The sequence below is a fragment of the Grampus griseus genome, assembly GCF_964374135.1.
Source record: "Grampus griseus genome assembly, chromosome: 20".
Classification (NCBI taxonomy): Eukaryota; Metazoa; Chordata; class Mammalia; order Artiodactyla; family Delphinidae; genus Grampus; species Grampus griseus.
Window position 1 is genome coordinate 12,937,971 of NC_139014.1, and position 27,841 is coordinate 12,965,811.

Consider the following 27,841-nt stretch of genomic DNA (forward strand, 5'->3'; position numbering starts at 1 on the left):
AGCCCCACAATGACGGGCGCGTCCCTGCAACTGGACTCTCTCGGCAACAGGAGGAACAAACTGTCATCTCGAGGGCACAATGCGGAATGAAAAAGGCGTGGTTCCACTGACATAACTGCCTCAAATGACAAAACTCCAGCGAAGGGGACAGAGAAGTTGTTGCCAGGGGCAGGGGCAGGACAAAGTGTGACTAGCAAGCAGTTTCTTTGGGGTGCAGGATAGTCCCAATATCCTGATTGTGGCAGGGGCTGTGCTGATGCAGACGCGTGATGAAATTCCATAAACCCCCCACCCCTCCCCAACAAGAATGTGTGAACTCCGAGCAGGGTTGTACCAGTGTGCATCTTCTGGTTTGAACATCATACTGTGGGTATGTTACGAATGGGGGGCTGGGTGAAGGGCACACAGGAACTCTACTATTTTTGCAACTTCTATGTGAGTCTGGAGTTATTTCAAAATACACAATTTTTAATTGGTTAGGCTTTGTAAAATGACTCTACGATCCGGTGGGGAAGCAGTTTCTCTGTGCAGGTACCAGGAGCCTGGCCTCCAGATTAGAGGCAGGAATAACATTCTCAAAGAGTTTCATCAAAAATATTCAGGCACGTGTTAAAAATGCACATTTCCAGAGCCACTCTATGGGAGTAGATGAGGGATCTCCAGAAACTCTATGGGAGTAGATGAGGGATCTGCATTGTTTTCAAGTTTTTGAGCTATTTTATGATCAAACAAGTTTGGGGAGTGCTGGTTTAGGTAAAGAGTCTGTATTTACAGAGGTAAACTTTAATTATCTAGAAATTTTGCTAGTCTAGAGTCCTTGGATACTGGATAAAGTGAGAGTTTGTGCATTAGTGCTGGCAGGTGGGTTGTACATTTTTCCCATTTACGTTCATGCCAAGCTGTTCAGACGCTGCGGGCAGATGAAAGCTGGGTGACACCCTCCCTGTGGAACGCACGGGGCCACGAAGGAGAGGCTGTACAGGAAGGGGGGCTGTTCTCTTCGCTGCAGCCCTGTCCACATACCACTGTGTCCTGTGGGCCCAGGGGCAGGGGACACAGACCAGGGGGGACCACCAGGGGCTGTGGAGGAGCCAAAGAGGGTGTCCAAACGCTATGGGCCGAATTGTGTCCCCCAAAGCCCACTGCAGCCCTAACCCCCCAGGCGACTGCATTTGGAGATGAAGCCTTTAAAGAGGCTTTAAGGTTAAATGAGGTCATGGGTGGAGCCATGATCCACGAGTCACCGGGAGTGAGCCATAGAGGAAAGGCCCTGTGACGACTCGGGGTGGAGACGACCGTCTACTCGCCCAAGAGAGAGGCCTCAGGAGGAACCACCTGCTGGCACCTTGATCTAGAACTTCCAGCCCCCAGACTGCGAGAAATAGCTGTCTATTGCATTTGTTATGGCAGCCTGAGCAGGCTAAGACACCAGGGAAGCACGGATCCTGGAGAGAGGTGCAAGGGCAGCTGGGAGCAGGCGTGGAGGACAAGGACCAGGTGGGGCTGGGCTGAAGGGGGCGCCTCACCCACTCCTGCTGTCTTCCTTCCGCTGTGAACCCGAGCACATACTCCAGGGAGCCAGGGCTGGGCTCATTGGCCTCGGTAAGGACCCAGCTACCCATGCAGGCTTCCAGGGCCCCCAACCCCTCCTTGGAGCTGCCGGGATCCCCCAGGGGCAGCCTCTGAGGTGGGGATGGGGTCTGGCCTTGCCTCCCCTTGCCCCCCATCCCCATCCAAGAGATTCAGGTCCCTTGGGAACAGCCCCTCGCTGAAGGTGTAAAGTGGGCACTGCCTAAAACAGGTGCATTTTCAGGCTGGCACAGGCTCCAGGCCATTTGTCCAGACAACTTTCCACCTCTTCGTTTATTTGGAATTAGCAGAGTGTTAATTTTATAGTACTCTGATTCAACTTTGTGCATGGTGGGTATCTAATCAGACATTCAAGTAGACACACAAATATCAAACCAAATTACGCTGCTCTCCACCTCACAAATGTGACTCAATTTAGACTACGAACAAAGACCCCACAGAGTGCTGGTGATTTCTGTGACCGTAACAGTTGAGAAATGGCTTAAATAAGAGATATCTTCTTTCACTTTATTTTGAGAAACTTTATACTTTAATTTCCCCTGACTTGCTAAAGAAAAATACTGTTTAGGAAGACCCTACCTTAATTATTTCTATGATGCTTAACAGTAAACAGTTAAGTCTGCCCTCGGCTCAGAACCTGTATTTCTGGCTGAGAATGTGCTGCATGTAAATTATACCCTCAGTGTTCAGTCACACAGTTTCTGTGTGACTCACGTTCTCCCAGAAAATCCAGCACATGGCAGAAGCCAGCTCAGCAGTTTCTCTCACGCAGCCACCTCTACACTTACTCACAGACCCTCTAATACTTGGGACTGAGGTGAGCGTTTCCAGAGCCCCCTTGCAGGTGCAGAGCTGTGCATCTGAGGGGGACCCAGGGCTGACCGCAGGCCTGGGGATTCACACTCAGTGGGACATTTTAATTTCCCAGTTAGGATATGAAAGCTCTTACTAGCTCTTCACTGAGGCGGCTGTGATTCTTTGTTCTGAAACCATCAGTGCACGTCCTGGGAGGGCATCTGTAAACAGGTGGTACATCCCAGAGCCGTGACCCGCGGCTTGGACCTGCTCCACAGAGGGAAGGACCAGGAGAGGGATGGCGACAGGAGTCACAGACCCAGTGCTTATTCTCCATTCGCCAATGATGGTTTGCACACTCATATCCAAATGCCAACTGAGATGCAAGGGGTACCCAGAGCTTGTGTACCCAGAGCCCTTGGCCCTCTTCCCAACTCGGGATGCTAAGGTCGAACGCTTCTCCTTCAGGTACCTTCACAACCTGGAGAGAAGACTCCCTTCTGCTCAGAGGCCTGAAGCTGTTGTGGACTCACAGCTCCACCAGCTCGTGTGCCCCGCCGCGCGGAAGGACACCCTCCCGACAGCTCTGCAGCAACCCGACGCTCAGTGGCTGTCGGTGATCCAGGGCCGCTTGGTGCAGACGGGACAGAGCTGCAACCATCCCGCATGACTGTCAGCATCAACTCGTGAGCTCCCGCACCAACAGCAGAGACCCTGCCAGCTCCGAGGAGGCCACGTGGGCCACATACACCGGCCCTTCTCCTTTACGGCTGGGGGAGCAGCAGTGACTGAGCCTCCCCAGTGCCCTCACTGCCCTCACTCGTTACTAGTGCCCCTATTATTATTACCTGTTATTAGTGCACCACCTGTAGCTATTAGGCCATTACTGGAATATTCATCTCAAAATGGGAAAAGTAAATCCAAATGCAAAAGTGCTTTTTCTGTGTGTGGACCAGCCTGAACGGCATAGAACTTAAAAGCTGGTGAAGTCATTTTGATAACAGAAGCAACTGGCAAACCCAACACTGAAGAGGAAAGGGTAAATAATCTCGGATTATCCAAAGAAGCATGCGAAACAGCCCCACAAAAGGAAACTCTCAGGGTTTCTTCTGAGTCACTTTGAGTTCAGTGAACAGAACACCTGATGCCATAATCACAAGCAGCTCTAATTTCAGAAGCTGATTATCACTATAAATCATTCCCTTATACCAAGATTTCAGTTTTCAAAATTCAGAGTTTAGAAAAAAGCACTTCATTATATGGCAGGATCACAGGAAATCGCAACGTGGGACAGACCCCAGCACCTCACTGGGGGGAGAATATTTCCAGGCCTTCTAGAGCTACTTCCTGGTGGGCTTTGGGGGGCTGCTCCCCACTCCTCCCCCTCTGACTGGGGTCCCCATCCTGAGGAGCACATTTCTCCGGTCTTGGGTGGGTGGGGGGCGGGGTGAGTCCTGGGAGCAGCTCGTCCAGCAGGAGGAAGAGTCTGGAGCATCTGCCGTTGGCGGGGCACCAGGGCTGGGCCAAGAGGCAAATGCAGCAGGCCTGGGCCCACCCCCAAGAGCCGGGGCTGTTTTAAGTCTGTTTGGGGGTGATTTGCTACGGAGCATTAAGCGGCTGCTGGCACGCTGAGGCAGTGGCTGGTTTTCAAAGGTGGATGAAGAGAGGATCTTTGGTTCTTGTCCTCACTCAACACCGCATCAACACACGGTCGTGGACCCACCCGAAGTCCCGTGGATTTCGGGACCCCACAGCTGAGACCGAGAACCTCTTCCTGGCCTCCTTCTCCAGGCCGTGGCCCCGCTCCTGGTGGCTTCTAGTCTGATTTCAGCCCACGCCCTCTTCTAGCTCCGAGGGCTCCTGACGTCTGCTGACCAGCTCCACCCACACAGTGCATCTCAGCTCATTCCCCCAGACCCGGCCCCCCTCCAGCTGCCCTGCTCGGGGACGGCCCCGCCCCGCCAGACACTCAGGCCTTTCCTGGACACCTCACCCCTGCAGCAGCTCAGCGCTGCCCGAGCCCTGGCCTCCTGCCCTCTGGATCCGTCCGCCTCAGCCTACGCGGCTGGCCTGGGGGTGCCCCGCACACCTGCCCTCTGGCTCTGGCTCCGCCCCAGGCCGGGCTCCTCTGAAACGCTGTCCCCCTTCTCTAGGGAGCGCCTACCTGGACTGTGCCTTGCGCCCAGGAGGCAGGCAGACACAGGTGCTAAGGGCATGAAAAGCCCCTCTCGGGGATGCCGGGGCCAACTGCAGGCGGCAGGCGTACCTGGGTGAGCAGCTGGTCGGGCGCCAGATGGTTGATCCACCGCGTGTATCGCTCGGTGGAGTTGGGGGGCTCCCTCCTCACTTGGCAACCGATGATCTGTGAAACAATAACAGATAGGACTTAAAATAAATCCGCTGCAGCCGCTGGAACAGCCCTGTTTCCCAATAACTTTCTCCTTCCAGCCTCTAAATAAACAAGAGTCACAGCCCTAACAGCTCACTTCCCTGGCCGCCTCCCTCTGTCTAGGCTGCCACAGCAGCCCCCCGCCCCACGACGCCACCAGACGGGCACACCCCATCCCAGGAAGAATCTGCGCTAGCTGCCCTCTAAGTCCTCTTCCGTACCCTGCATCACCACCTCCTTCCGCCCTTGGTCCTGGAACCCGGCCCTGCCTCCTCCTGGCCATGGACACGATCCCCTCTCCGCATACCCAGCTCTGCACGCTGACTCCCAGCAGGCCTGTCCTGCTGTCTGACAGTGCCCCAGCACCCAGGGAAGCCCCCCTGCACGTTCTGCTGGGGTATCTGCTTGCAGCGCGTTTACACATCTCTAAGACTGCTCAGAGGTAAAAAGGTCCGGCCCTTTGGTCGGTGAGGCAGGTTTGGAGAGAGGCTGGTTCCTGCCGCAGATACCAGGGGTCCTGATGCTCAGACACCAGCAGCCCCAGGGCTCAGAGGCAGGGAACGGGCTGGTTTCTGAGGGAGGGACCCCTCGCAGCAGCAGGAGGGGGCCTTTCTCCTCCTTTCTGGCTGGGGGAGGGCAGCCGGGGTGCCCGTGGCAGCAGAGAGCCTGCCCCTTGGTGAGGGTCCTGTAAGGCTCTCAGAGGCTGGCGGGCCTCGGGGAAACGACACTAACCTCTAATCCCCTGGCTGTGCCTTCTCCACCTCCCTGACCGCCGAGGAACACAGTGAGGAAGGTCAGAGTGGTCGGCAAACCTACATCACTGCCCAAGTCACCTTACTGAGAAACTATTAAAAGTCACCCCACAATATTTGAGTTTCTGAAATCTTGCTCTAATATACACAGCACGTACACACGATGACTAATTTATATTAATGCAGTTATGCTACTGAAGAGTTTTGAGAAGGTTTTTGCTTGCTTTGCTTGAATTTTGTTGTGTGGTTTTTTTTGTTTGTTTTGTTTTCAGTGATTCAGTTATACATATACATGTATCCATTCTTTTTTAGATTCTTTTCCCATATAGGTTATTACAGAATATTGAGTAGAGTTCCCTGTGCTATACAGTAGGTCCTTTTTTGTTGTGTTTTTTTTAAATTAAGCTTTTTTTTTTTTGAGAAATGGTAGATTCCCATGTAGTGTTAACAAACAATACACAGAGATCCCATGTAGCCTTTACACGGTTTCCTCTAATGGTAACATCTTGAAAAGCCAACATGTGGCCTCCACTGGGCTGAAGGACCCTGGGCGTTTCCACGGCCACAGGGACCCCTCGTGGTGCCTTTATAGCTGCGCCTCCCCCCCACCCAGCTCACAGCCGCGAACCTGCTACTGCAGTGCTGTAGTTCTGTCTTTTCAAGAACATTGCATAAATGCAATCACACTGTGTGTTGCCTTTCAAGATTGGCTTTTTTCATTGGTGATTCCCTGGAGATTTGTTCCTTTTTTGGCTGAAAAATACTCCACAGCTCAACCCTCTACAGGACACCTGGGCTGTTTCCAGTTTGAAGCTATTACTACTAGTCTGCTGCACTTCACACAGGGGTTTTTGTGTGAATGTTAAGTCTTCGTTTCTCTGGGATAAACACCCAGGAGCGTGACTGTGGGTCGTATGGTAGTTTCATGTTTAATTTTTAAAGAAACTGCTGTTTCCCCGAGCAGCTGCACCCCTTCCATCCCCACGGCAGCGAGTGTGACCAGTCTCCCTGCGTCCTTGCCATGTGTTTTATTCTGGCTTTTCCGACAGGTGTGTGTGTGGTACCTTGTCGTGGTTGTAATATGCACCCCCGGTGGCTCAAAAGCCCCTTCCAGGGGCTAATTTCTCATCTGCCTGACTTTCCAGGGAAGCGTCTTTCATGTCTTTCATCCACTACCTGATTGGGATAAAACACACTTGGCCATAGGTCTGTATCTTTTTACATACTGCTGAATTCTATGTGTGAACTTTTCATATGTTTCTCCTAAAAACACATACAAAATTCAGCTGTAAATTAGAACAGCCCTTGAATGATCACCTTGCCCAGTTGCGAGGTACCACACCTGATCTGACCAAAGTGTATTTTTTTTAAACTGTCTATTCCATCTGTTTTCTGGCCTTGTTGACACTGTCTTGCATTTGATTGCTGAACAGGAAAGATTTTGAGTCAAAAAACAAAAATGTGGAGCAAAGCTGTGAGGTAGAAATCTTGTTTCAGAAGTATTCCCAAACATGAAGAAGAGGCTTAACTTCTATACAGACACCCAGGCCCCGGCCCCATGACTGCCGCGTCATGAACAGATGCTGGGGGCGGCAGACCAGCAGAGTGCAGCCCAGTCCAGCCTGCGCCGAAAGCCACACTTCCAGCCAGACCGTGAGGGGCGGCAGACGTGGTCTTTCTGGGACATGAGCTGACTTGTGCTATTTCCACGGTGAGTGCCTGACACCCCTCCCCAAACCTCCTCTTCCATTCTCTGCCTCTGATGAAGGGTGAACCACGCTGGGTGGGGTCTCACGTGGAGGAGGAGGATTAGGTGAACACGAAATGAAGCTGGAGCTTTGGGGGCTGGCTGTTCTTTGAGGCTTTAAACACTGTGAGTGCTGGTCTACAAAGAACAAAAGTGAGGATATTTTGTTTGCCTTAACATTTTTTAAAAGAATGCTGGCCTGGACCACAGGGCAGACAAAGGCAAACCATAAAAAGAGGCACCTGCAGTGGGATGCCGAGCTCCTCTCCCGTGCTGTCTGCCCTGCCCTCACGCCAGACCAGTGTGGACACCAGGCCAGCACAGTACCTTGTACACAGTCGGTGCTCAATAGACACAGGCTGAATGAACCCAAGGAGTGGGAGACTGAAAAAAGTCTTGAAGAAATAACGGTCAAAACTTTTCCAAATCTGATGTGGGCTATAAAACCACAGATCCCAGAACTTCAACAAAGCCCCCGCAGAGCCAACCTTTAAAAAAAAAACAACTCATGCTTGTACATAATAATCAAATTGCTGAAAACCAGTATTAAACAGAAGATCTTAAAAGGAGTCAGAGAAAAACACCTATTACACACAGAGAACCGGATATAAGGATGACAGCAGACTTCTCCACAGAAGCAATGGAAACCAGACAAGGGAGAGACATCGTTAAAGAAAGAATGACTTCAACCTAGAATTCATTAGCCAAGTACTATAATTTTCAAAAATTAAAGCAAAAGAAATACTTTTTCAGAAAAACGAAAGCCAAAATTATTCATCACAAGAAGACTTAAATTACAAAAAAAGATGAAGGAAGCTCTCTGGGGAGAAGGAAACAACCTGATCTATACCAAGGAATGGCAAGTGGCAATGACAGTAAACAGATGTATAAAAGCAGAAGACATCTTTCCATGTGCAACTTCTTTATAAGATAATTGACTTTGGTAAAACTAAAAGCAAACGCTGTGGAGTTTACAGCATAAACTGAGGGGCACGATGTGACTCTGTAACCTTCTTACGCTCCCCGTGAGACGGCGCCACTTATTTCAAGTAGCGTGTGAGGGGTAAGAGGCGGACCCTAGGCCAACCACTGAAAAATAATGACGCAAAGAGGGATAGCTGGTAAAGCAATAGTACAGATAAAATGGAATCGTAAAACAAAACAAAACCAAAAGGTAGGAAAGAGGAAACCAGGAGGAAAGAGGCTTGACGCAAAACCCAAGCCGGGAGATGAAAACCAATTACATGCAATGCAGAAGGAACAAAGTAATAAAAAGCAGAAGTCAATAAAATAGAAAAGACAACAGAGAAAACCAGCGGGGCAGGGAAGGGACAAGAGTGTGGCCGTGTTAGGAGGTGTGCCGTTCTGGGGTAGCTTGGCTTGGACGTGGCTGGGATCGGCACCCATCTGCAAGAGCTTATTCAGAAACTGAATTTTTTAAACTTCACTAACCTCAGTCCTTAATGGAAATGAGAACCGTTACCGCACACCCACACAGCAAACTCAAGTAGGGAAGTTATAAAATGAACCTGGGACCCGGCAACACAAATTCTGAGAGGAGGGCAGCCCACCCTCCCGACCCACCATCCTCATGGTGTTGCTAGAGGGTTCCTCTAAGCAGGGCTTTCAGAACCATGGTCTGAAGATGAAAAAAAAAAAAAGGGGGGGAAAAGAGAAATGTAAGGCTATAATTTTATCAATTAGTTATATTTATGAAATTAGTTCCTAATTTATACTTATGCATAATGACTACTAAAATATAAATTGAAATTAGATTTCATTAACAACTCCTATTTGTCTTATGGACCCAATCCTTAAAATACTTCAAGTGGATACATTTAGGAATGGAAGCAATGTTTTAATATTTTAAGTTAGATTAACAATTTTCCTTATTTCATACTCCCAAATGCTTCTTGTCATCAAAAATCTTTTCGAAAAAATGACTTTACTTATCGATCAACTTCTACTTACCTGGACAACAATTGCCACTAGGAAATAGGGCCATTCAAACACCTGCTAGTTCCTGAGAGGCTCACCTGTGCTTACGCGTCTGGAACGGTACATGTCAGATGTGGCTGGGGTGTGTGGAGGCCACACTCCACAAAACCTAAATGCACAGATGTGTGTTTTTCATGTGTGGTGGTCACATCAACGTGGGGCAGATGTGGAGGAACACAAGTTCTGTCGCTGTGATTTTTTTTTTTTTTTTTGCGGTACACAGGCCTCTCACTGTTGTGGCCTCTCCCGTTGCGGAGCACAGGCTCCGGACGCGCAGGCTCAGCGGCCATGGCTCACGGGCCTAGCCGCTCCCCGGCACGTGGGATCCTCCCAGACCGGGGCACGAACCTGCATCCCCTGCATGGGCAGGCGGACTCTCAACCACTGCGCCACCAGGGAAGCCCTGTGGTTTTTAACCTGAGAGACTCCTCCAGACGGTAGGACATGAGCTGCCCTCATCGGCTCATATCTCCCAGGCATCCTGCTCCAGCACGTTACTCTGGACCGGGTCGGTCTTCAGCAGGGCCCTTGCAGCCTCCCCGCAGCCCCCGGTCACCCTCTCCTCCTCCTGCGTCACGCCCACCTTCCAAATACCAAGCATTCCCAGAGACCCATGCCTGGCCGGCAGCACGTCCCACCCCCCAGGCTCTATCAGGGTCAACCGTGGACGCAGAACCACCACCTGCAAACCCACCCCTGGGCACCGTGGGCCAGGGGCCTCCCCAGCCGATCTCTTGCGTTATGAGGCAGAGTTGGACCACAGGGCCCAGCACCAGGTTCCGTCCTGAGTGACTGAGCAAGGCCCCCATCTGCGCCCCACTTCTCCCAGCCTCCGCTGGGCACACAGACGGTGCTCGCTCCAAGATGCGGTGAGGACGGAGCTGGAAGTGGCGCAGCGTCCACCGGGCTTTAGATGCTGACAGCAGACCCACCCGCCTCCAAACCTCGTGCCAGCGTGAGCCCCTCATCGGCCCCTCAAACAGCCGTGCCCTCTCTGCAGCGCCTGTGCCACTACCAGGGCACACGCTCAGCCTGACCAATTCAGTGCCGCTCAGTGGACAGAGGCCGCAGCAGCTACACTCAGGGCAGGAAGAGGCTGCGCTGAGCGGAGATGAGGTGATGGCCCTGGCGCCACCTGAAGGCAGAAACGGGTCCACAGCTCCTGCTTCCCGCTTTGCATTCCCACCAGGCATGGTGGGCACGAGCCTGTCGCCGACTCCGAGCCAGGCCAGGTCACTGAGGACCCCTCCCGAGCCCTCTGGAGACTCACATCGGGGACATAAGGAAGTCCTGCCATCGGCCTGTCCTGAGGCCACGGGGAAGGACCCACCCACGTGTGCTGGAAAAGCTCTGGGGTGCCCTGTACCTCCGCAAGGCGCTCCCCGCATCCTCAACACCTCCATACTCCTGAGAATGCAGAGCTTCTCACCTCTGCCCGTGCACAGGTGAACCCCCAGGGAGGGGCCCAGACCAAACACAGAGGCTTCCCTGACCCCACCCAACTCCTGTCCCAGAGCGGATCCTTGCTCCAAAATGCTCAATAAGTGGGTGGAGAAATTCTACACTGGTGACGCCCGACACGTAACATCTCAGAAGTTCTGCAGAGAATATGCAGCGGCACAATTTATGGAAGTTGCCACCCTCATAATTAAATGGCTTTCTTGTAAATGGCCTTAAAGAAGTAATGACCAAGGACAAACATATACTTAGCATTCATTTCATTCTTTCCAAACAATGTGATATAATCAACAAAACCAGCAACTGCAAATCAAGATTTTTGTAGGTCATGACTTTTAAAAAACCCGGCACTACAGCAACAACCCTTCTAAAGCTGATTTTGTTCTGGTGCAACAGGACTGTTCCGAACCCCTGGTCTCGCTGCAAACCTGTGATGCCGGAGGGGGCACAGGTGCTCCAGCGCTGGGAGCAGAGTATCAAGTGCACTTAATACAAGGTTAGCAAGAAAAGCTGTAACCTAGAACTTTATAAAGGCACAAGCCAATGTGTTTTAATTAAGATTAACTGACACTGTCTACATTTTTTCCAAATTCCTTATATATCCCTAGATTTCGAGGTCTTTGAACTTACACATGGAGAACCACCAAAAGTAACTTCACGTGTGAACCAATCACACACAAAAAAGGGGGCGGAGGTGGACAATGTATCTGAAAGTATCTCACTCTCTATAATATATACACTTGTTACAAAATTCTTCAGACAAAATTCTTTTTTCAATGTAGAATATATTCTAAGTGCTTGGAAACTGTGAAAATCACCCCTGACCATTTCCAGATCTGGGCCAGTTCTCAGACTCAGACCCACCAGCTGAAGGAGAGGCCCCACCCACGAGGATGGACCTGTGACGGCAGGGGAGATGCACCGAAGATGCAGGATCTAAGGCCGGGAGGGGACACTGATCATGTGAGGCGGCTGGACACAGGGCCCAGGTGACACCAGACCCATCACGCCCACTGGAGTAAGGGTCCACAAGTCAGGTAATAAACTGGGCTCATGGGCACACAGGTCCCACCAGTGACCACTTCCAGGTTCCTGAACGTGTAACCAGAAAGCACAGGCTTAGCACCCAGCTGAACCTCACACAGGTTCCCTGGGGTGTGATTAGGGGCTAGTGTAAGAGAAGGGGCAGGTGGAGGCCATCCCAGCCTCGAGTGTAAATCGAACACAATATCACATCCTGGGGGAAAAGCAGACACTGGGCTACCTTGGAGGCTTGAAGGAAGGGGGTGCTGGTCCCCACACACCCCTGCAGAAGCAGACGTCCCGCGCACATGCTGCATCGGCGAGTCAGCACTGGGACCCTTTCTGCTGTCTTCACATTGCTCAGTGGTCTGCAGGCTGGACATTTTCGCCACCGTGTTGAGGACATCCTGTGGCACCTGATGAGCACGACTTTTGGGTCCAGAGGTCTGGGCACCGCAACACTACCTCTGAGGTGAGGGACCATGAAGAGAGAGGCACAGGACTTGGCCGGTCTCCTTGGGCCACTTGGGGTCCTGTTCACCCTTGAACATAGTTAAGAGCGGGGTCCGAAGAACCACGGGCCTGCCATCTGGCCCTGAGGCTGCAGAGTCCTGGAGGAAGCTGGTGGCAGTCGACGATGTGGAGACCTGCAGCCCCAGAGGGGCCGTCACAGCACAGACCCCAGGACCCTGTGACATGGAGCTGTGGGCCATTCAAGGTGGCGTGGCCAGGGCACCACGTGGCCACACTGCCCACCAGGAGCTGGGTACTGTCAGACCACCAAGGCATGAGCTTGAGTGGCCTCACGGCCATGAAGACCACTCCACGGGTCACTCACCCATGGCTCTGACCTCTCCTTCAGCTGCACCCAGGGCCTCACGGTGCTGGTCCCCAGGACCCAGTGATAGAGCAGGTTCACAGGCAGGCTGGCGTGGTGCACTGGCACAACGCCAAAAGGGACTGATACTGCAGCCCAGCCCCATTCAGGGCAAGGACACACACAAGCCCCCAGGCCCTGGTGAGTGAGCAGGGGAGTCTGCTGGGAGGAGCAGACCTGTGAGACGCTGTGGGTGGACCTGGGGGCACTGGGGGTGGGTGCTGGGGTAGGCAGTGCTGGCTTGTTGGGCCAGAGAAGAGGCTGTGGGCCCCTCCCCGAAGGCTGGTCTAGTTACTACCACTCCTGACCTTCTGGTCCCTAGGGGACCGGCCCAAGGATTCCAGCAGTCCTGGTGAGTCAGGTGACACCAGCCCCCCGCCATCAGACCCAGGGCGTGCACTGGCCCCCATGATGCTACCTCGGCGAAGGGCCACTTCTCAATAAAGAGGCGGCTGGGCACTTCTGAACCTCCCTCACATCTAGCCTCTGGAAGCTCCAGCCTGAGGAGCAGTGGAGCTGCTCTCAAGAAGCCTCTCAAGAAGTAGCCGAAGGCCATTTTTATCTTCTTACAGGCGTATTTCAAGGACATGTTAACATTAACAACGGTTAAATTTAAGCAATATAAGGGCAATTACAATTCTGAGCATAAGAATCCTCAGCATCAAACTTAAGGTTGTAAAACATCACCTATTCCATGAAAAGACGACAACAGCCCTCAGGCAGAGTGCGTAGGTTTGTTTACATGACAGCCAAGTCCCCAGTCACGTCAGGTGTGCAGGGGCTGGGCAGCTGGAGACAGAGCATGAGGGGCTACATTTCCTAGAAGGAGAAAATCAGCGGCCTAAATTCAGAGCTCCAAAATAAGGGGCTATTGGAAGAGAAAGAATTCATCTTGGGTGAACAAACGTCCTTCAAACTCCTTGAGAAATTGTATCTGAAGGAAGTGTATATTTGAGCCTTTGTCTTAACTCAGTACACGTTTCATAGGGTCCACTCTCTGAGCCCTGAGCCCTGTGCCATGAACAGGCTCTTTCCTTCGTGAAGGCCCAGTGGCCAGGCAGTCAGACCCCAAACACAGTGCCCAGGAGCCCACGAGAAATGCAGAGTCTCAGGTCCCACCAACACCTGGGATCAGATCCCAGGGGCTCATGTGCACTGGAGATGCTTTAGTGTGTGGACATGGCTGGACACGGCACTGCAGCAGAAGAGAGCAAACCCGGAGGCTGTTCCCAGGCAATCAGACACCATGTATCTTAAGACAGTTCCAGAACTTTCTCCTTCCCACTTTCAAAACCAGTGATCACCACAGTAATTCAAAGATGTTTTTACTAAAATTTCAGCATAGAGATCTGAGCAGTGGGCTCTGTGGTCAGACACCAGCTCTGGGGTTCAACTGCCTGGGCCACCCCCGACCCTGAGTCACATGGGAGCGAGGAATCCACGGGCCCGAGATGCTCCCCCAGGTCCAAGTGGCTGGGAGACGCTCCCTGAAATGGGGCTCCTGTGGGGGGAAGTGAGCTCTCACCCAGCGAATGCCAAGGAGGACGGGTCCTGGAGAGCCTGGCTCATGGGGGCCAAAGGGGAAGCCATTCGAAAGATGAGAACGTAGTCTGAGGTTATGTAGCTAATGGAATTTTTTTTTTTTAACTGATATATCCTACAGCTCTCAACCTGTGTTTTCATGTCCCAGGTACACAGCTTCTCAAATGCTGATAAAACCAAACTAAACTAAACCAAACCAAAAAAATACTTTGGACCCATTTGAAAGTAACCAGTGCTACCCAAAACAAGAAGCACATTTTCCTTCAAAGGAAAACACCCTTGAGTGCGCAGACACACCAGGCACACATCATTCTCCAAGGGGGCAGTCTGATTACAAACTGACTCTTCCTATCCTAAGGAAGAATCTTAATCTAAAAAGCTGTAATGGCAGTTCTACCAAAAGGCATAACAATGCAGCAGAAACATGCAGAAACATCCGTACTCACACTTGTTGGGTGTCGCACAGCAGCTGCGTGTTGCAGCCTCACCCTCTGAGGCATCATCACGTCGTCCTGCAGGAGAGAACACATTTTAAACTCCCTGGAAGCAACTCTGACAAACAAGCAAGAAGACAGACAGCCCGACAGCAAAGTAGGCAAGAGACCAGAACAGGCAGTTCAGATGCTTCCCAGCAGTCCATGACCCTGTCAGTCGGCCAGGAAACGTGAGTACCCAGGCTGCAGTGTAGGACACGCGGGAAATTGGACAATTCCGGCCAGAACTCACACGGCTGGCAGGGATGAGGACCTGGGGAAGAGAGTGGGGCACGTCCAGAAAGGTGGAGACTCAGATCCCTAAGACCTAATAACTTCACCACATGGGCAGAAAAAGTCTTACACGTATGTACCAGAAGAGATGTACAGAACATTCACCACAGCGTCATTCAAATCGGGGAACAGCCCGATGTTCACAGATACCAGCACAGATAAATACATTGTGCGCATTTCTACAGTCAAATACCATTCAAGTGTGAAATTAAACAACAGCTACACACAACATAAATGAGTTGCACAGACATAATGCTCAGTGAAAGAGGCAGGACAAAAGAATATACATAGTATTATTCCGTTTATTTAAAACTCAAAATCAAGCAAAACTAACCTGACTGTTTACGAAATATACACTTAATACGAACTATCATAAAGAAAAGCAAGAAAATTATAATCCCAAAGTCAGAATAGTGATGACTTTGTGGGGAGGGAGTCAGGGTGTACCTCTAAGGTATTAGCAATGCAGTACTTCCTGACTGAGTCGTAGTTACACATGTATTTACCTCCTAATTAATCTTTAAAGTGTACATGTATGTTCTGTGTATTTTTCTATAGGTACGTTCCATCTCACAACTTAAAAAAGTGCTTTAAATTGATAAAAAATCAAAAAGATTTCAGTGTTTTATTTGTACAAATATGCCCACTATGTCAATGGGAGGATATTTATCTTTAAACTGAGCAATAAGATAAACTAAAAGAGCTGTATTTGTATCTCTTATTTCTGCAAAATGGCTTCATGAGCATTGTGCTAATCAAACGAGCTGTGGATGAAGTAAGCTGAGGAGGGGGGGAGGAGGGGGAGGAGGAGGAGGGGATGGGGAGGAGGGGGGAGGAGGAGGAGGGGATGGGGAGGAGGGGAGGGGAGGAGGGAGAAGGGAGGAGGGGTAGGGGGAGAAGGAGGGGGCAAGGGGGGGAGAAGGAGGGGCATAGGCAGGGCAGGGGCCCCTCCAGGCACAGCAGCACCCCCAGCAGGCAGGAAGCAGGTGTGAAGGTGGGAACAGAAATGCAGGGAGGAAGCTGTCAGAACAGGAGCAGAGAAGCCGGCTATTCCAGGCCTGAATCCTTCCCTGGCTCCCATCAGGAACATGCTTGCAGGCATGTGCCTGGTCAGCCACAGCTGGGAATCTTAAAAAGGAAAACAAGGAAAATTGAAGCAGAAAAGGGTGGGTGATGTGAGGAGGATAAAAAGAAGTTATGCTAGAGTTTAGCCTATTTCTCTCCCACAAAGGGTACAGCAAGGCAGCAGGGCAGAGACAAAAGCAGGAAAATTTCCCTGAAAGGGAAGGTCTATTGATCAAACTCTTGAAAAACGGCCCTGTGTCTGGTGGCCTCACGCAGAATCCTACAAAGTTCTGAGGTTTCCTAAACCAGTCCCGACTCCTGGTTACGTGTGGGAAGGTGCACAAGTCTGCACAGGACCAGGCCAGTATTTCAAAGAGAAAGTGGGGAGAGTAGAGGAAGCCACAGTCGGGGTCAGGGTTAGGGTTAGTCTCTGCTCACAGCGTGACCTCCTCCGGGACGCTGTGCAGTGGCACCACCACACATGCAAGCCCCACTTCCTCCAAACCCAGGCAAGCACCCCAGGAACCACACCACAAGCCTTCTGGCCTCTAATTCCCACGCTTACTCCGTGGCACCAAGATGTCCACTGGGATGGGGCATCTTGTGTGGACCAGCTCAGCTCCTGTATTTGGCTGGACTTAAAAAATATTTGTAGAACAAATGAAGCGTCTTCTCAGGACTGAATTGTATTTTCAATCCACCTCACCACTTACAAAACACAACACTCTTTTTTTGATATTTATCACAATCTTCTGTAGTTGGGAGACAGAGCAGCTAATATTATCCCCATTTTGTAGCCAAGGAAACCAAGGTTTGGAATCGCTACGGAACTCATCCAAAATCTCATAGCAATTACATGTCAGGGTTAAAATTTGAACACAGGATCAACGGAGGGTCCAGTATTACAGTTCAAGGATCTACGTACGCAAAAAGCAAAACTGTCCAGAAAGTCTTAGCTCTGAAGAACATTCTAATATAGTCTTCCATCATCTCGTTTACCGGAATCACCTCTGCTGCTGGGTGTCTGAATAAAGTGAACATCTGCAAGTATGAGGAGAATACAGAAGACATTTAACACACCCCTGACCATCAGCTGAGAAGGTCAAGGACGAACACACTGCAAAGTGATAGCGTAACAGGGTAACAGACTGTCTCAGCTGCACAGTGACTCTGCAGATTATAGATAAGCTCCTTGTTCTCCCAAGACCATTTTGAAAGAGGAAAAAGTTGCTGAAAGATGGAAGCATGAAAAGATCTTTATTATACATGAAAAGTGATGTGATATTTTAATAACAAGCCCAGATGTGTTTCTGCTCGTGGGCTGTGATCCCACCACCTTTCACCGGAGGCCATGCCTATCAGCGCCCGTCCCAGGGAGGGGCCTGCCCTGGTCAAGGTCACTGTGCTCACAGCTGGTACCCCATACCAGGAGCTGGTTTTAATAAAAGTCAGCTGGTATCTGAAATGCAAATAGGAGGGGGGCCTAAAGGATGGATACAAAGGGTCATCAAGCATGAACTGCAAAAGCCCAGAGTCTGCATGTCCTGATCCCAAGGTGTATCTGCAGATGGACTATCCTTACTACAGGAGGGAGGGTTCAAAACCTCCATATTTATTTGCCTAAAGTGTGCAGGATTCCACCATGATAACCAGGTAAGAAATGTTCTTGGCAGCCAAGGGAAAAGAATTTTAATGTATTATAAAAAATAACACTAATTCAAGATGAAACACTGTTTCCTTTCTGACCATAAAAATATTGGGTAGAGAAAAACTAATCTAGGCAAAGAATTTCAGAGTTAAAAGAAACCTGCATCTTTGAGTTCTGCAGCTTCTGAGTGGAGGGTGGTCCTGAGGGAGCGAGTCTGTGGACTCCCAGGGATGACCAACGCCCAGGATGGGTGAGGGGCAGGACGGACCACTTGCAAATGAAGGAAATAATAGTCTACAGCCAAGAAGATCTTCTGTGGAAGAAAGCAAAGTTGATTTTTTTGTTTTTGTTAAGCCTTCTTATGCTTGACATTTAGACAAATAGTATTTGAAGACAAAGTTAGAAATTCCCTGGTCAAACCTCAGCCGCAGGACCCACACTCCAAACGGAGGATCCTGAAGCACAGGGAAGAGAACGGAGCAAACCCAGCCCCACACTGAGAGCCTATTTCCAAAGCACGGTGTCAAGGGACTCACATACGTGACCTGCCTATGTTTTCCCAAACTCTGAGATACGTAGGGGAAGTAAGTAAGCTCGAGAGAAGTCGTCTGCCGTGATTTTGCTACTTGGCTTGTACAGGGCAGGGCAGGACCCACAGGCAGGTCAAAATGCCTCCAAATCCACTTGCAGAAATGACAGGCTAATGGCACACAAATAATCCTTCTCTGTTCAACTAAGAAAGTTGTAAAAGATATTGAAAGAGTCTTAAACACAGAGTTAACAAGATTGTGGGGAACTACTGGGCCCAAGTCTCTGAGAAGCATTAGTCGAGAGAGGAAACAAGCCACTTGTACCCTCAAGCCCTCACTGATCTACAAGAAACAGCTGAAATTCCGACCGATGGTTCTGGTAACCCTGCGAGGCTGCAGGGAATGGAAATCAGAGCCAAGTGTCTGCTCAAGACTCGGCGGGGTAGGGGTGGGACTGCTATTCAACGACAGCACTTCCTAGCTCAGGCCATGGCAGGTTACCTCCTCAAGGTAAGAGGTGTGTGAGACACGTAGCCTAACAGGGCCTGGGAGCCTCAAAACTGGGTAACAAGGGTCCCAGGATGGTGGTTCTCCCAGGCACCTGGAAGAAGCAAAGGAAAACCTCTGAGGGAAAGAACTTCCATTCAAGGCCTCAAATTAACTCCACAGAGAAGTATTCAAATACAACGACCAGTACACAAAGATAACTGGGCACATAAGTAAAAACACATGAAAGAACAGATAATAAAAGACTTCCCAGAGCAACCATTAAGAAAATAATTCAAAAAAGAGTTAAAAATCAATAATTTATTAGAAATAGAAAATATCTATTTAATTTTTTAAAAAGGGAAGCAGTAAACAAAGAACAGAGGAACAAAAATAATATGTCATAGAAAATAAATAGCAAAATGGCAGGCATAAATCCAATCATAAAAACTTAAATATGTGAATAAATTCAAAATTCTAATCAAAGATAAAACTTGTCAAACTGCAATTTAAAAAAAAAAACACAAAAACAAAACAAGTTCTACTTATACGCTATTTATAAGAGGCAAAATTCAGGTTCAAAGACACAAATACACTGAAAAGTGAAAGGATGTAAAAAGATACACCAAGCAAACTATAACCATAAGGGAGATGAAGTAGTTACACTAATACAGGGCAAAACAGACTTTTATTTTTTAACATCTTTATTAGAGTATAATTGCTTTACAATGTTGTGTTAGTTTCTGCTATATAACAAAGTGAATCAGCTATATGTATACATATCCCCATATCCCCTCCCTCTTGCGCCTCCCTCCCACCCTCTCTCTCTATCCCACCCTTCTAGGTGGTCACAAAGCACCGAGCTGGTCTCCCTGTGCTATGTGGCTGCTTCCCACTAGCTATCTATTTTCCATTTGGTAGTGTATATATGTCAATGCCACTCTCTCACTTCACCCCAGCTTACCCTTCCCCCCCACCATGTCCTCAAGTCCATTCCCTACATCTGCGTCTTTATTCCTGTCCCTAGGTTCATCAGAACCTTTTTTTTTTTTAGGTTCCATACATATGTGTTAGCATACGGTATTTGTTTTTCTCTTTCTGACTTACTTTACTCTGTATGACAGACTCTAAGTCCATCCACCTCACTACAAATAACTCAATTTCACAAAACAGACTTTAAAACAAAGAACTTTAATAGAAACAAAGAGGGACATTAAACATCGACAGAATGGTCAATCCATCAGAAAGATATAACGATTATAAATATTCATGTACCTAACAGCAGTGAAAAAACGGAAACAAAAATGAACAGAATTGAAGAGAGAAATACACAATTCAACAATCAGAGTTGGAGACTTCAATACCCCACCATCAAGAATGGACAGAATAACTTGACAAAATACTGCACCATCAACCAACAATACCAACCTGCTGACTTCTCTCTGTGGACACCCACCCAACAACATCAACCTGCTGACATCTAACTATGGAACGCCCACCCAGTAACAACCGACTACATACTGGACCACAAAACAGGGATCAGAAAATGTTAAAGATCTAAAAGCATATAAAGTGTGTTCTCTCACCACAACAAAATTGTTAGAATTCAAAAATAGCAGGATTAGGGGAAATCTACTACCAATATGTGGCTATAAACAACGTACTTCTACATGGCCAATGGGTTAAAGAAGAAATCACAAGGAAAATTAGAAAAGACTATGAGATGAATGAAAATGAAAACATGACATGACGCAAAATAGCTATAGCAATTCTTGGAGAAAATGTTACAGCTGTTAATGCCTATATTAACCAAGAAAGATCTTAGGAGCCAACCACCAAAAAAGAAGCAAACTCAACCAAAAGTAAGCAAAGGAAAATAAAGATTAGAGCAGAAATCAACGAAGTAGAAAAAAAGAAAATCAATTAAAATAATGGCTGTTTTTTTTTTTTAAACACCAAGAAATTTAACAAATCTTTAGCTAGACTGGAGATGAATAAACTTTTTCTATAAAGGGCCAGATAGTAAATATTTTAGCTTTTGCTGCCACATACGGTTTCTGTCAATATTCTTTGTATTTTTTGGTTTTGTTTTGTTTTTACAACACTTTAAAAATAAAAAGACCATTTTTAGCTTAGAGGCTACACAAAAACAGTGGCTGGCAGTGGGTTTGGCCTGTGAGCTGTCATCTGTGGACTCCTGAGCTAGACAGACCAAGAAAAAGAGAAGACACAAATAACTAATTCAGGAGTGAAAAAGGAGACAGCAGTTCTTACCTCATAAAAGTTAAAAGGACTATAAGTAACTGCATGCCAACAATTTAGATGAAATGAACGAATTCCTAGAAAGACATGAATTACTAAAATTGACTGAAAAAATATAAAATCTAAATAGATCTATAAAAAGCCAAAAAAAAAAAAAAGAACTAGAAATTTAAAATCTCGAAACAAAAAAGTCCAAGCTCAGATGGTGAATTCTACCAAACATTCAAAGAATAAAGAACATCCCACCTTTACAAAGTCTCCCAGAAAAAGGAAGAGGCAGCCAACTCATTCTCTGAGGCTCATATTACCCGATACCAAAGCCAGAAAATGACATCACAAGGAAAGAAAACTAAAGAACAATATCCCACATGGATATAGATGAAAAAGTCTTTGACAAAATAAACCAAATCCAGCGATGTATAAGAAGGATTATATACTATAACCAGGTGGGATCTATCCCAGAAATACAAGGTTGCTTTACCATCTGAAAGCCAATTAATGTCATAGATCATACCGAAAGAAAGAAGAACAATCACTACATGATGATCTCAGTAAGCACAGAAAAAGCATTTCACAAAATCTAATGGTCATTCACGACAAAAATTCTCAACAAAGTAGGAACGGAAAGGAACTTCCCCAACCCAATAAAAAGCATCTACAAAACCCCTACAGCTACATCTTAATGGTGGGTGATGGAATGCTTTCCCTGAGGTTGGAAACAGGGACAATATCTGCTCTTGTGACTTCTGTAGAGCACTGCAGTTCTGGTCAGTGCAATCAGGCAAGAAAGGGAAATAAAAGGCATCCAGATCAGAAAGGAAGAAACTGCCTCAGTTTGCAGACAACATGATCTTGTATTTAGAAAACCCTAAGGAATCCACCAAAAAACTACTGGAATTAGTTTCAGCAAGGTCACATAATATAAGATCAAGATACAAAAATCAATGGTATTTCTATATACTGGCATTGAAGAATCTGAAATAAAATTCAGAATATTTTACATTCACAATAGCATCAAAAGAACGAAATATTGAGGTATAAATTTAACAAAGGAAGTACAAGACTTGTATGGTGAAAATTACAAAACATTGCTGAAAGAAGTTAAAGACCTAAATGAACAGATAGACATCCCATGTTGATGGACTGGAAGACTCAATTCTTCAGCAAAGCTATTTTCCCCAAATTTCTGCGGAGTGGCTGGGCCCGTGAGCCATGGCCGCTGAGCCTGCGCGTCTGGAGCCTGTGCTCCGCAACAGAAGAGGCCACAACAGTGAGAGGCCCGTGTACCGCAAACAAACAAACAACAAAAAAAGATAAATATAGAGATCAGTAGAACATAACTGACAATAGAGAAATAACCTTTGCAATTATGGTTGATTCAAGGCAGTTCAATGGGAAAAGGATAGTCTTTTCAACAAACTGCTAGGACAAGTGGATCACCACAGGGAAAAGGTAAATGCAGACCCTCATCACACACAAAAATTAACTCAAAATAGATCACAGACCTAAATATAAGAGCTAAAATTTAAAAATCTTAGGTAAAAAAACTTGGAGCAAATATTGGTTACTTTGAATTAAGCAAAGAATTCTTAGATATGAAAACAAAGGCACAAATGATGAAAAGAAAAATTTGACAAATTGGGCTTCTTCAAAAGTTAAAATTTTTGTGTTTTAATTTAGGTATAAATTTATCAAGAAAGTAAAAAGGCCACCACAAACTGGGAGAAAATATTTACAAGTTCTATATCTAGCAGTAACCAGTGCCACCCTGAAGACACAACATCCTTCCTGACACTGAAGATCTTTCATTCTATTGCAGAGGTGAGTGTTACTGGCATTCAATCAAAGGAGAGATCCTAAATGGAAGTCCTGTGAGTGACAACTGCAGAGGGATGGAGCTCACAGCGGGGGGAGAGCCGTTAAAATGGAGGAGAACAGAAATGACACTTTTCTGAAGCATTTCCACCCAATCCCAGTACCCTTTCTCTGTCTCAGGGCATCCTATATTTCTTCAGCTTTTGGAGAGAACTTATTAAGGCTATATACGAAAAAAATCTACAGTAAACAACATATTGTACTTAATTAACAGTGAAAGGTTTCAGCGCTCTCTTTGCGACTGCGAAGGAAACAAGAATGCCCATTATCATGATTTCTATTTAAGAAGTCACTGGAGACTTGAGTCCAAAAAAAAAAAGAATAAAAGATACAAGGCTTACTAGAAAGAGAAAAAATCATTGCTTACATAAAGAACCCAAAATAATCAACAGAGAAATATTAGAATTAAAAATGAATTTAATAAGGTTTCTGGGGGCTTCCCTGGTGGCACAGTGGTTAAGAATCCGCCTGCCAATGCAGGGGACACGGGTTCAAGCCCTGTTCTGGGAAGATCCCACATGCTGCTGAGCAACTAAGCCCGTGCGCCACAGCTACTGAGCCTGCGCTCTAGAGCCCGTGAGCCACAACTACTGAAGCCCGCGCACCTAGAGCCCGTGCTCTGCAGCAAGAGAAGCCACCACAGTGAGAAGCCCGTGCACCACAACGAAGAGGAGCTCCCGCTTGCCGCAACTAGAGAAAGCCCGTGCGCAGCAACAAAGACCCAACGCACCAAAAAAAAAAAGATTAATAAAGAGAATAGATGGTATTTATAAAAAATAATAATAAGCTTTCTGGATACAAGATCAATAAATAATTTCTTTATATGTACAAAATTTTTTAAAATGATGCCTCTTACAATAGTATCAAAAAAGATCAAATAACTCTTTGGTGAGAATGTAAAATGGTATAGTCACTCTGGACAACATTTTGGCAGTTCCTCAAAATGTTAAAATCAGAGTTACCATGTGATCCAGCAATTCCACTCCTAGGTGGAACTGAAAACATCTATCCACACAAAAACTTGTACAGGAATGTTTATAGCAGCATTATTTATAATAGTCAAAAAGTGGAAATAACCCAAATGTTCATCAACTAGTAAATACACCAAAAAAAGTATATTCATAAGATGGACTATTACGCAACAGTAAAGAGAAATGAAGTCCTGACACACGCTATAACATGATGAACTTTGAAAACATCATGCCAAGTAAAAGAAGCCAGTCACAGAGATCACACAGTGTAGACTCCATTTATATGAAAAGTCCAGACAGGCAAATCCATAGAGACAGAAAAGAGCTTAGTGGTCGCCCATGGCTAGGAGCTGGGGGAATGAGGGGGTGATTACTAATAGGTATGGGGTTTAATTTTGTGGTGATGGAAAAGGTCTAAAATTAGACTGTGGTGATGGTTGCACAACATTATGAATATACTGAAAACCACTGGATTGTACACTTTAAATGGGTGGATTTTTATGTGAATTACATCTCAGTAGAGCTGATAAAAATGTTTTTTAAAAAATCAAATACCAAGGTATTAATTTAACAAAGGACTTGTAAGCCCTGTGCTATGAAAACTACTCATGCCTATTGAGGTAAATTAAAGAAGACCTAAATAAATCAACGAACATATTTTCATTGTTAGGAAGACTCAATATCGTAAAGAAGTTAGTTCTCACCTAATTGATCTATAGATTCAATATAATTCCAGTCAAAATCCTCAGAGGGGATTTTGTGAAAATTAACAAAATTACTCTGACATTTATATAAAAATGCAAAAAGATTTTTAAAAAACAGCCCAAAATATTAGGTAGATGAACAAGAAAACATATAACATCAGATTACAGTATGTTCTCTAAAGCTACACTGTGGTATCGGCAGACAAGAGGACAGATCAATAACCCAACTGGACAGAACACACAGGCCAGAAGCAGGCCATACGCACATTCACGCTGGGCTAAAGACAGCATGCAGAGGGCTTCCCTGGTGGCGCAGTGGTTGAGAATCCGCCTGCCGATACAGGGGACATGGGTTCGTGTCCTGGTGTGGGAAGATCCCACATGCTGCGGAGCGGCTGGGCCCGTAAGCCATGGCCGCTGAGGCTGCGCACCCGGAGCCTGTGCTCTGCAACGGGAGAGGCCACAACAGTGAGAGGCCCGTGTACCGAAAAAAAAAAAAAAAAAAAAAGACAGCATGCAGATCTGTGAAGAAGGATACAAATCAGCCAGGATGCCTGTACACTGGAGGGAGCACAAACTGACCAGCCACTGTGGGAACCCAGCAGCATCCACTGAACACGGGTACACAGAGACATCCCAGTTCCACCCCTACATGTGCATTTGTGTGTGTGCACCAAGATATATGCACAAGGATTTCTTGGCAGCATTGTTCAAATGCCCAAATGTCCAAACGGCAGAATGGATAAACTGGGCATATTCATATCGTGGAATATTAAACAGCAATGAAAAGGAGCGACTTCTGCTCCACACAATTTAATTTACTGTAAATTTTACAGTAAACTTAATGTACTGTAAATGATGAAACAAATAAAAATCTGAACATGACAAGGACTGTCACCAGAACCACTTCTATTCAGTGTTGCATGGGGGGTGGGGGGGTGGGGCAGTTGTCTCAGCCAGGATAATGGGCCAAGAATAAGGAATAAAGGCACACGGACCAGAGAGAAAGAGGCAGTCTTTACTCACAGGTGCCGCGGTCACTTCATAGTGAGTTCTTACCCCAAAAAACAAAAACAAGACAAAACAAAACTAGAACTAATAAGGTAATTTAGTATATTTATAGCAATACAACTATAAAACTGGGAGACGACTTGTTAATACCATTTTCAATAACACCAAAACTCATAAACTACTTGGGAAGTATTTTGTTAAATTTATGTAAGACCTGTATACTAAAAACTACAAAACATTTCCAAGAGAAATTTAAGAAGGCCCAAATAAATTGAGAGATACATCATGTTTATGTATTAGAAGATTCAATATTAAGATTCCCAAACAGAACTATAAATTCAATTCAATTCCAATAAAAATCCAAGCAGGCTTGACAAGCTGATTCTAAACTTTTGCAGAAATCCAAAAGACCTAAACAGATGTGAAAACGATTTTGAAAAGGAAGAACAAAGTTGGAGGACTTATAATACCTGATTTTTTCAATAAAACGACATTGTAGCTTTATCACTACAGCTGCTACAGTAATCAAGACAGTATGGATTTGGTATAAAGATAGATAAAAAGAACAATGGAACAGAACAGAGTCCAGAAATGAAATGGATCTATATTTCTTTCAGTCATTGATTTTCGACAAAAGTGCCAAGGTAATTCAATAGGGAAAGGATAGTAACAACCAGTTATCATAGGGGAAAAAATGATCCTCAATCCTTACTTTACATCATACCCTCAAATTAACTTAAAAATAGATAACAGATCTAAATGTGTAAGATAAAACTATAAAACTTCTAGGAGAAAACAGATAAGAAAGTCTTGGGGTAGAAAACAATTTCGTAGGTTCTTAGATGGGACACAGAAAGCCTAATTCTTAAAAGGAAAAACTGGAAAATGGACTTTATAACAATTAACAACTTCTGTTCATCAAAAGGTAGTTTTAGGAAATTAAGAAGATAAACAGGCAAACTAAACTGGGAGAAAGAACTTACATACAGAATTTAGTTTTTATATCTAAAAACTCAACACTAAGACAAAGAACTTAATAAAAACAATAGTCAAAAGATTTGAACGGACACTTCACACAGGAAGATATATGCATGATCACTGAGCACCTGAATAAATGTTCGACATATTTAGTCATCAGGGAAATGCAAGCTAAAACAATGAGATAGAACTACATGCACACTACAAAGGCTCAAATTTAAAAGACGATTCCAAGTGTTGTAACAATACAAAACTACTGGAACTCTCGCAAATTGCTGGGGGGGAGTGTAAAATGGCTCAGTCTCTTTGCAAGACAGTTTTGAAGTTTCTCACAAAGTTAAATGTACATGTATTATAGCACCCAGCAGTTCTATCTCTAGATATTTACCCATGAGAAACGAACACAAATGTCCGTGGTGAGACTTGTACACAAATTTTCACAGCCATCTTTACTCATAATAGCCAAATCCTGGAAAGCAATCCAAATGTCCATCAATGGATGGCTATATAAATAAACAATTCTGGTTTATCCATGCATTTGAATACACTACTCAGCAATAAAAAAACTGAATTATTGGTATAAGCAACAACACGGATAAATCTCAAAAACATATGATGAGCAAAAGAAGCCAACCACAAGAATATATACTGTATGATTCCATTTATATGAGGTTCTAGAACGGGGGAAAATCTAATCTGTCGAAAGAACAGATAATTAGATTACCAACCTAAAGAAATTACATGTGTAGTTGCTTCAGGGAGTGGGGGAATGATTGTAAAGAGGCATGTGGAAACTGTTTGGGGCAATGGAAACGTTCTAAACTTGACTGAGATGGTTTTTATACATTTCTCAAACTCATTGAATGTACACTTAAATGAGTGTACTTTATTAGATGTAAGTAATATCCTAGTCAAGTGGATTTTTAAAGTATAATGTCTCTAATAAAGTAAACTCAGTATTTAGAAAAAACTTAATCTGACTTCACTCCATGATGCTTTTTGAAAATATTGTAATTCTGGGTTTACTGGACAAGCTCCATAGCAGAAATACCAGAAATGCTCAGTATTATACATTACGCAACATCACCATCCTCAGAACGTACTATTTTCACCGTTCTAAGTTCCCTTCCAGTCCCTATCTATACACATATATAATTTTTCTACAGCTATAATTATAGCATAAGAAGAATACAAAAATAACTTAGAATCAAACGTGCAATTTTACCATATATGCACAAATTCAAGTCGTGCATTTTCCTCTGCTGACGGCACTTCCAACAGAACCCAGAACCCAAGTGCTGCCGACGCCCCACCACTGCTTCTTGCTCTGCCCCAGCTCCACCCCTTTCTTCCTGGAGCCCCGCCCCTGCCAC

The 27,841-nt window shown here is 46.2% G+C and overlaps 1 protein-coding gene across 3 annotated transcripts in view; it reads right to left on the minus strand.

Moving 5' to 3' along the window:
• The window catches only part of B3GNTL1 (UDP-GlcNAc:betaGal beta-1,3-N-acetylglucosaminyltransferase like 1), a 115,957-nt gene that overhangs the window by 56,449 nt on the left and 31,667 nt on the right, over window positions 1-27,841 (minus strand). For all 3 annotated transcript variants that reach the window (XM_082679822.1, XM_082679824.1, XM_082679823.1), the window contains 2 exons: window positions 14,618-14,683; window positions 4,652-4,747 (listed from right to left, as the gene is read on the minus strand). In XM_082679822.1, coding sequence (XP_082535948.1) covers window positions 4,652-4,747; window positions 14,618-14,683 — 162 coding nt within the window. The remainder of the gene's footprint in view (window positions 1-4,651; window positions 4,748-14,617; window positions 14,684-27,841) is intronic.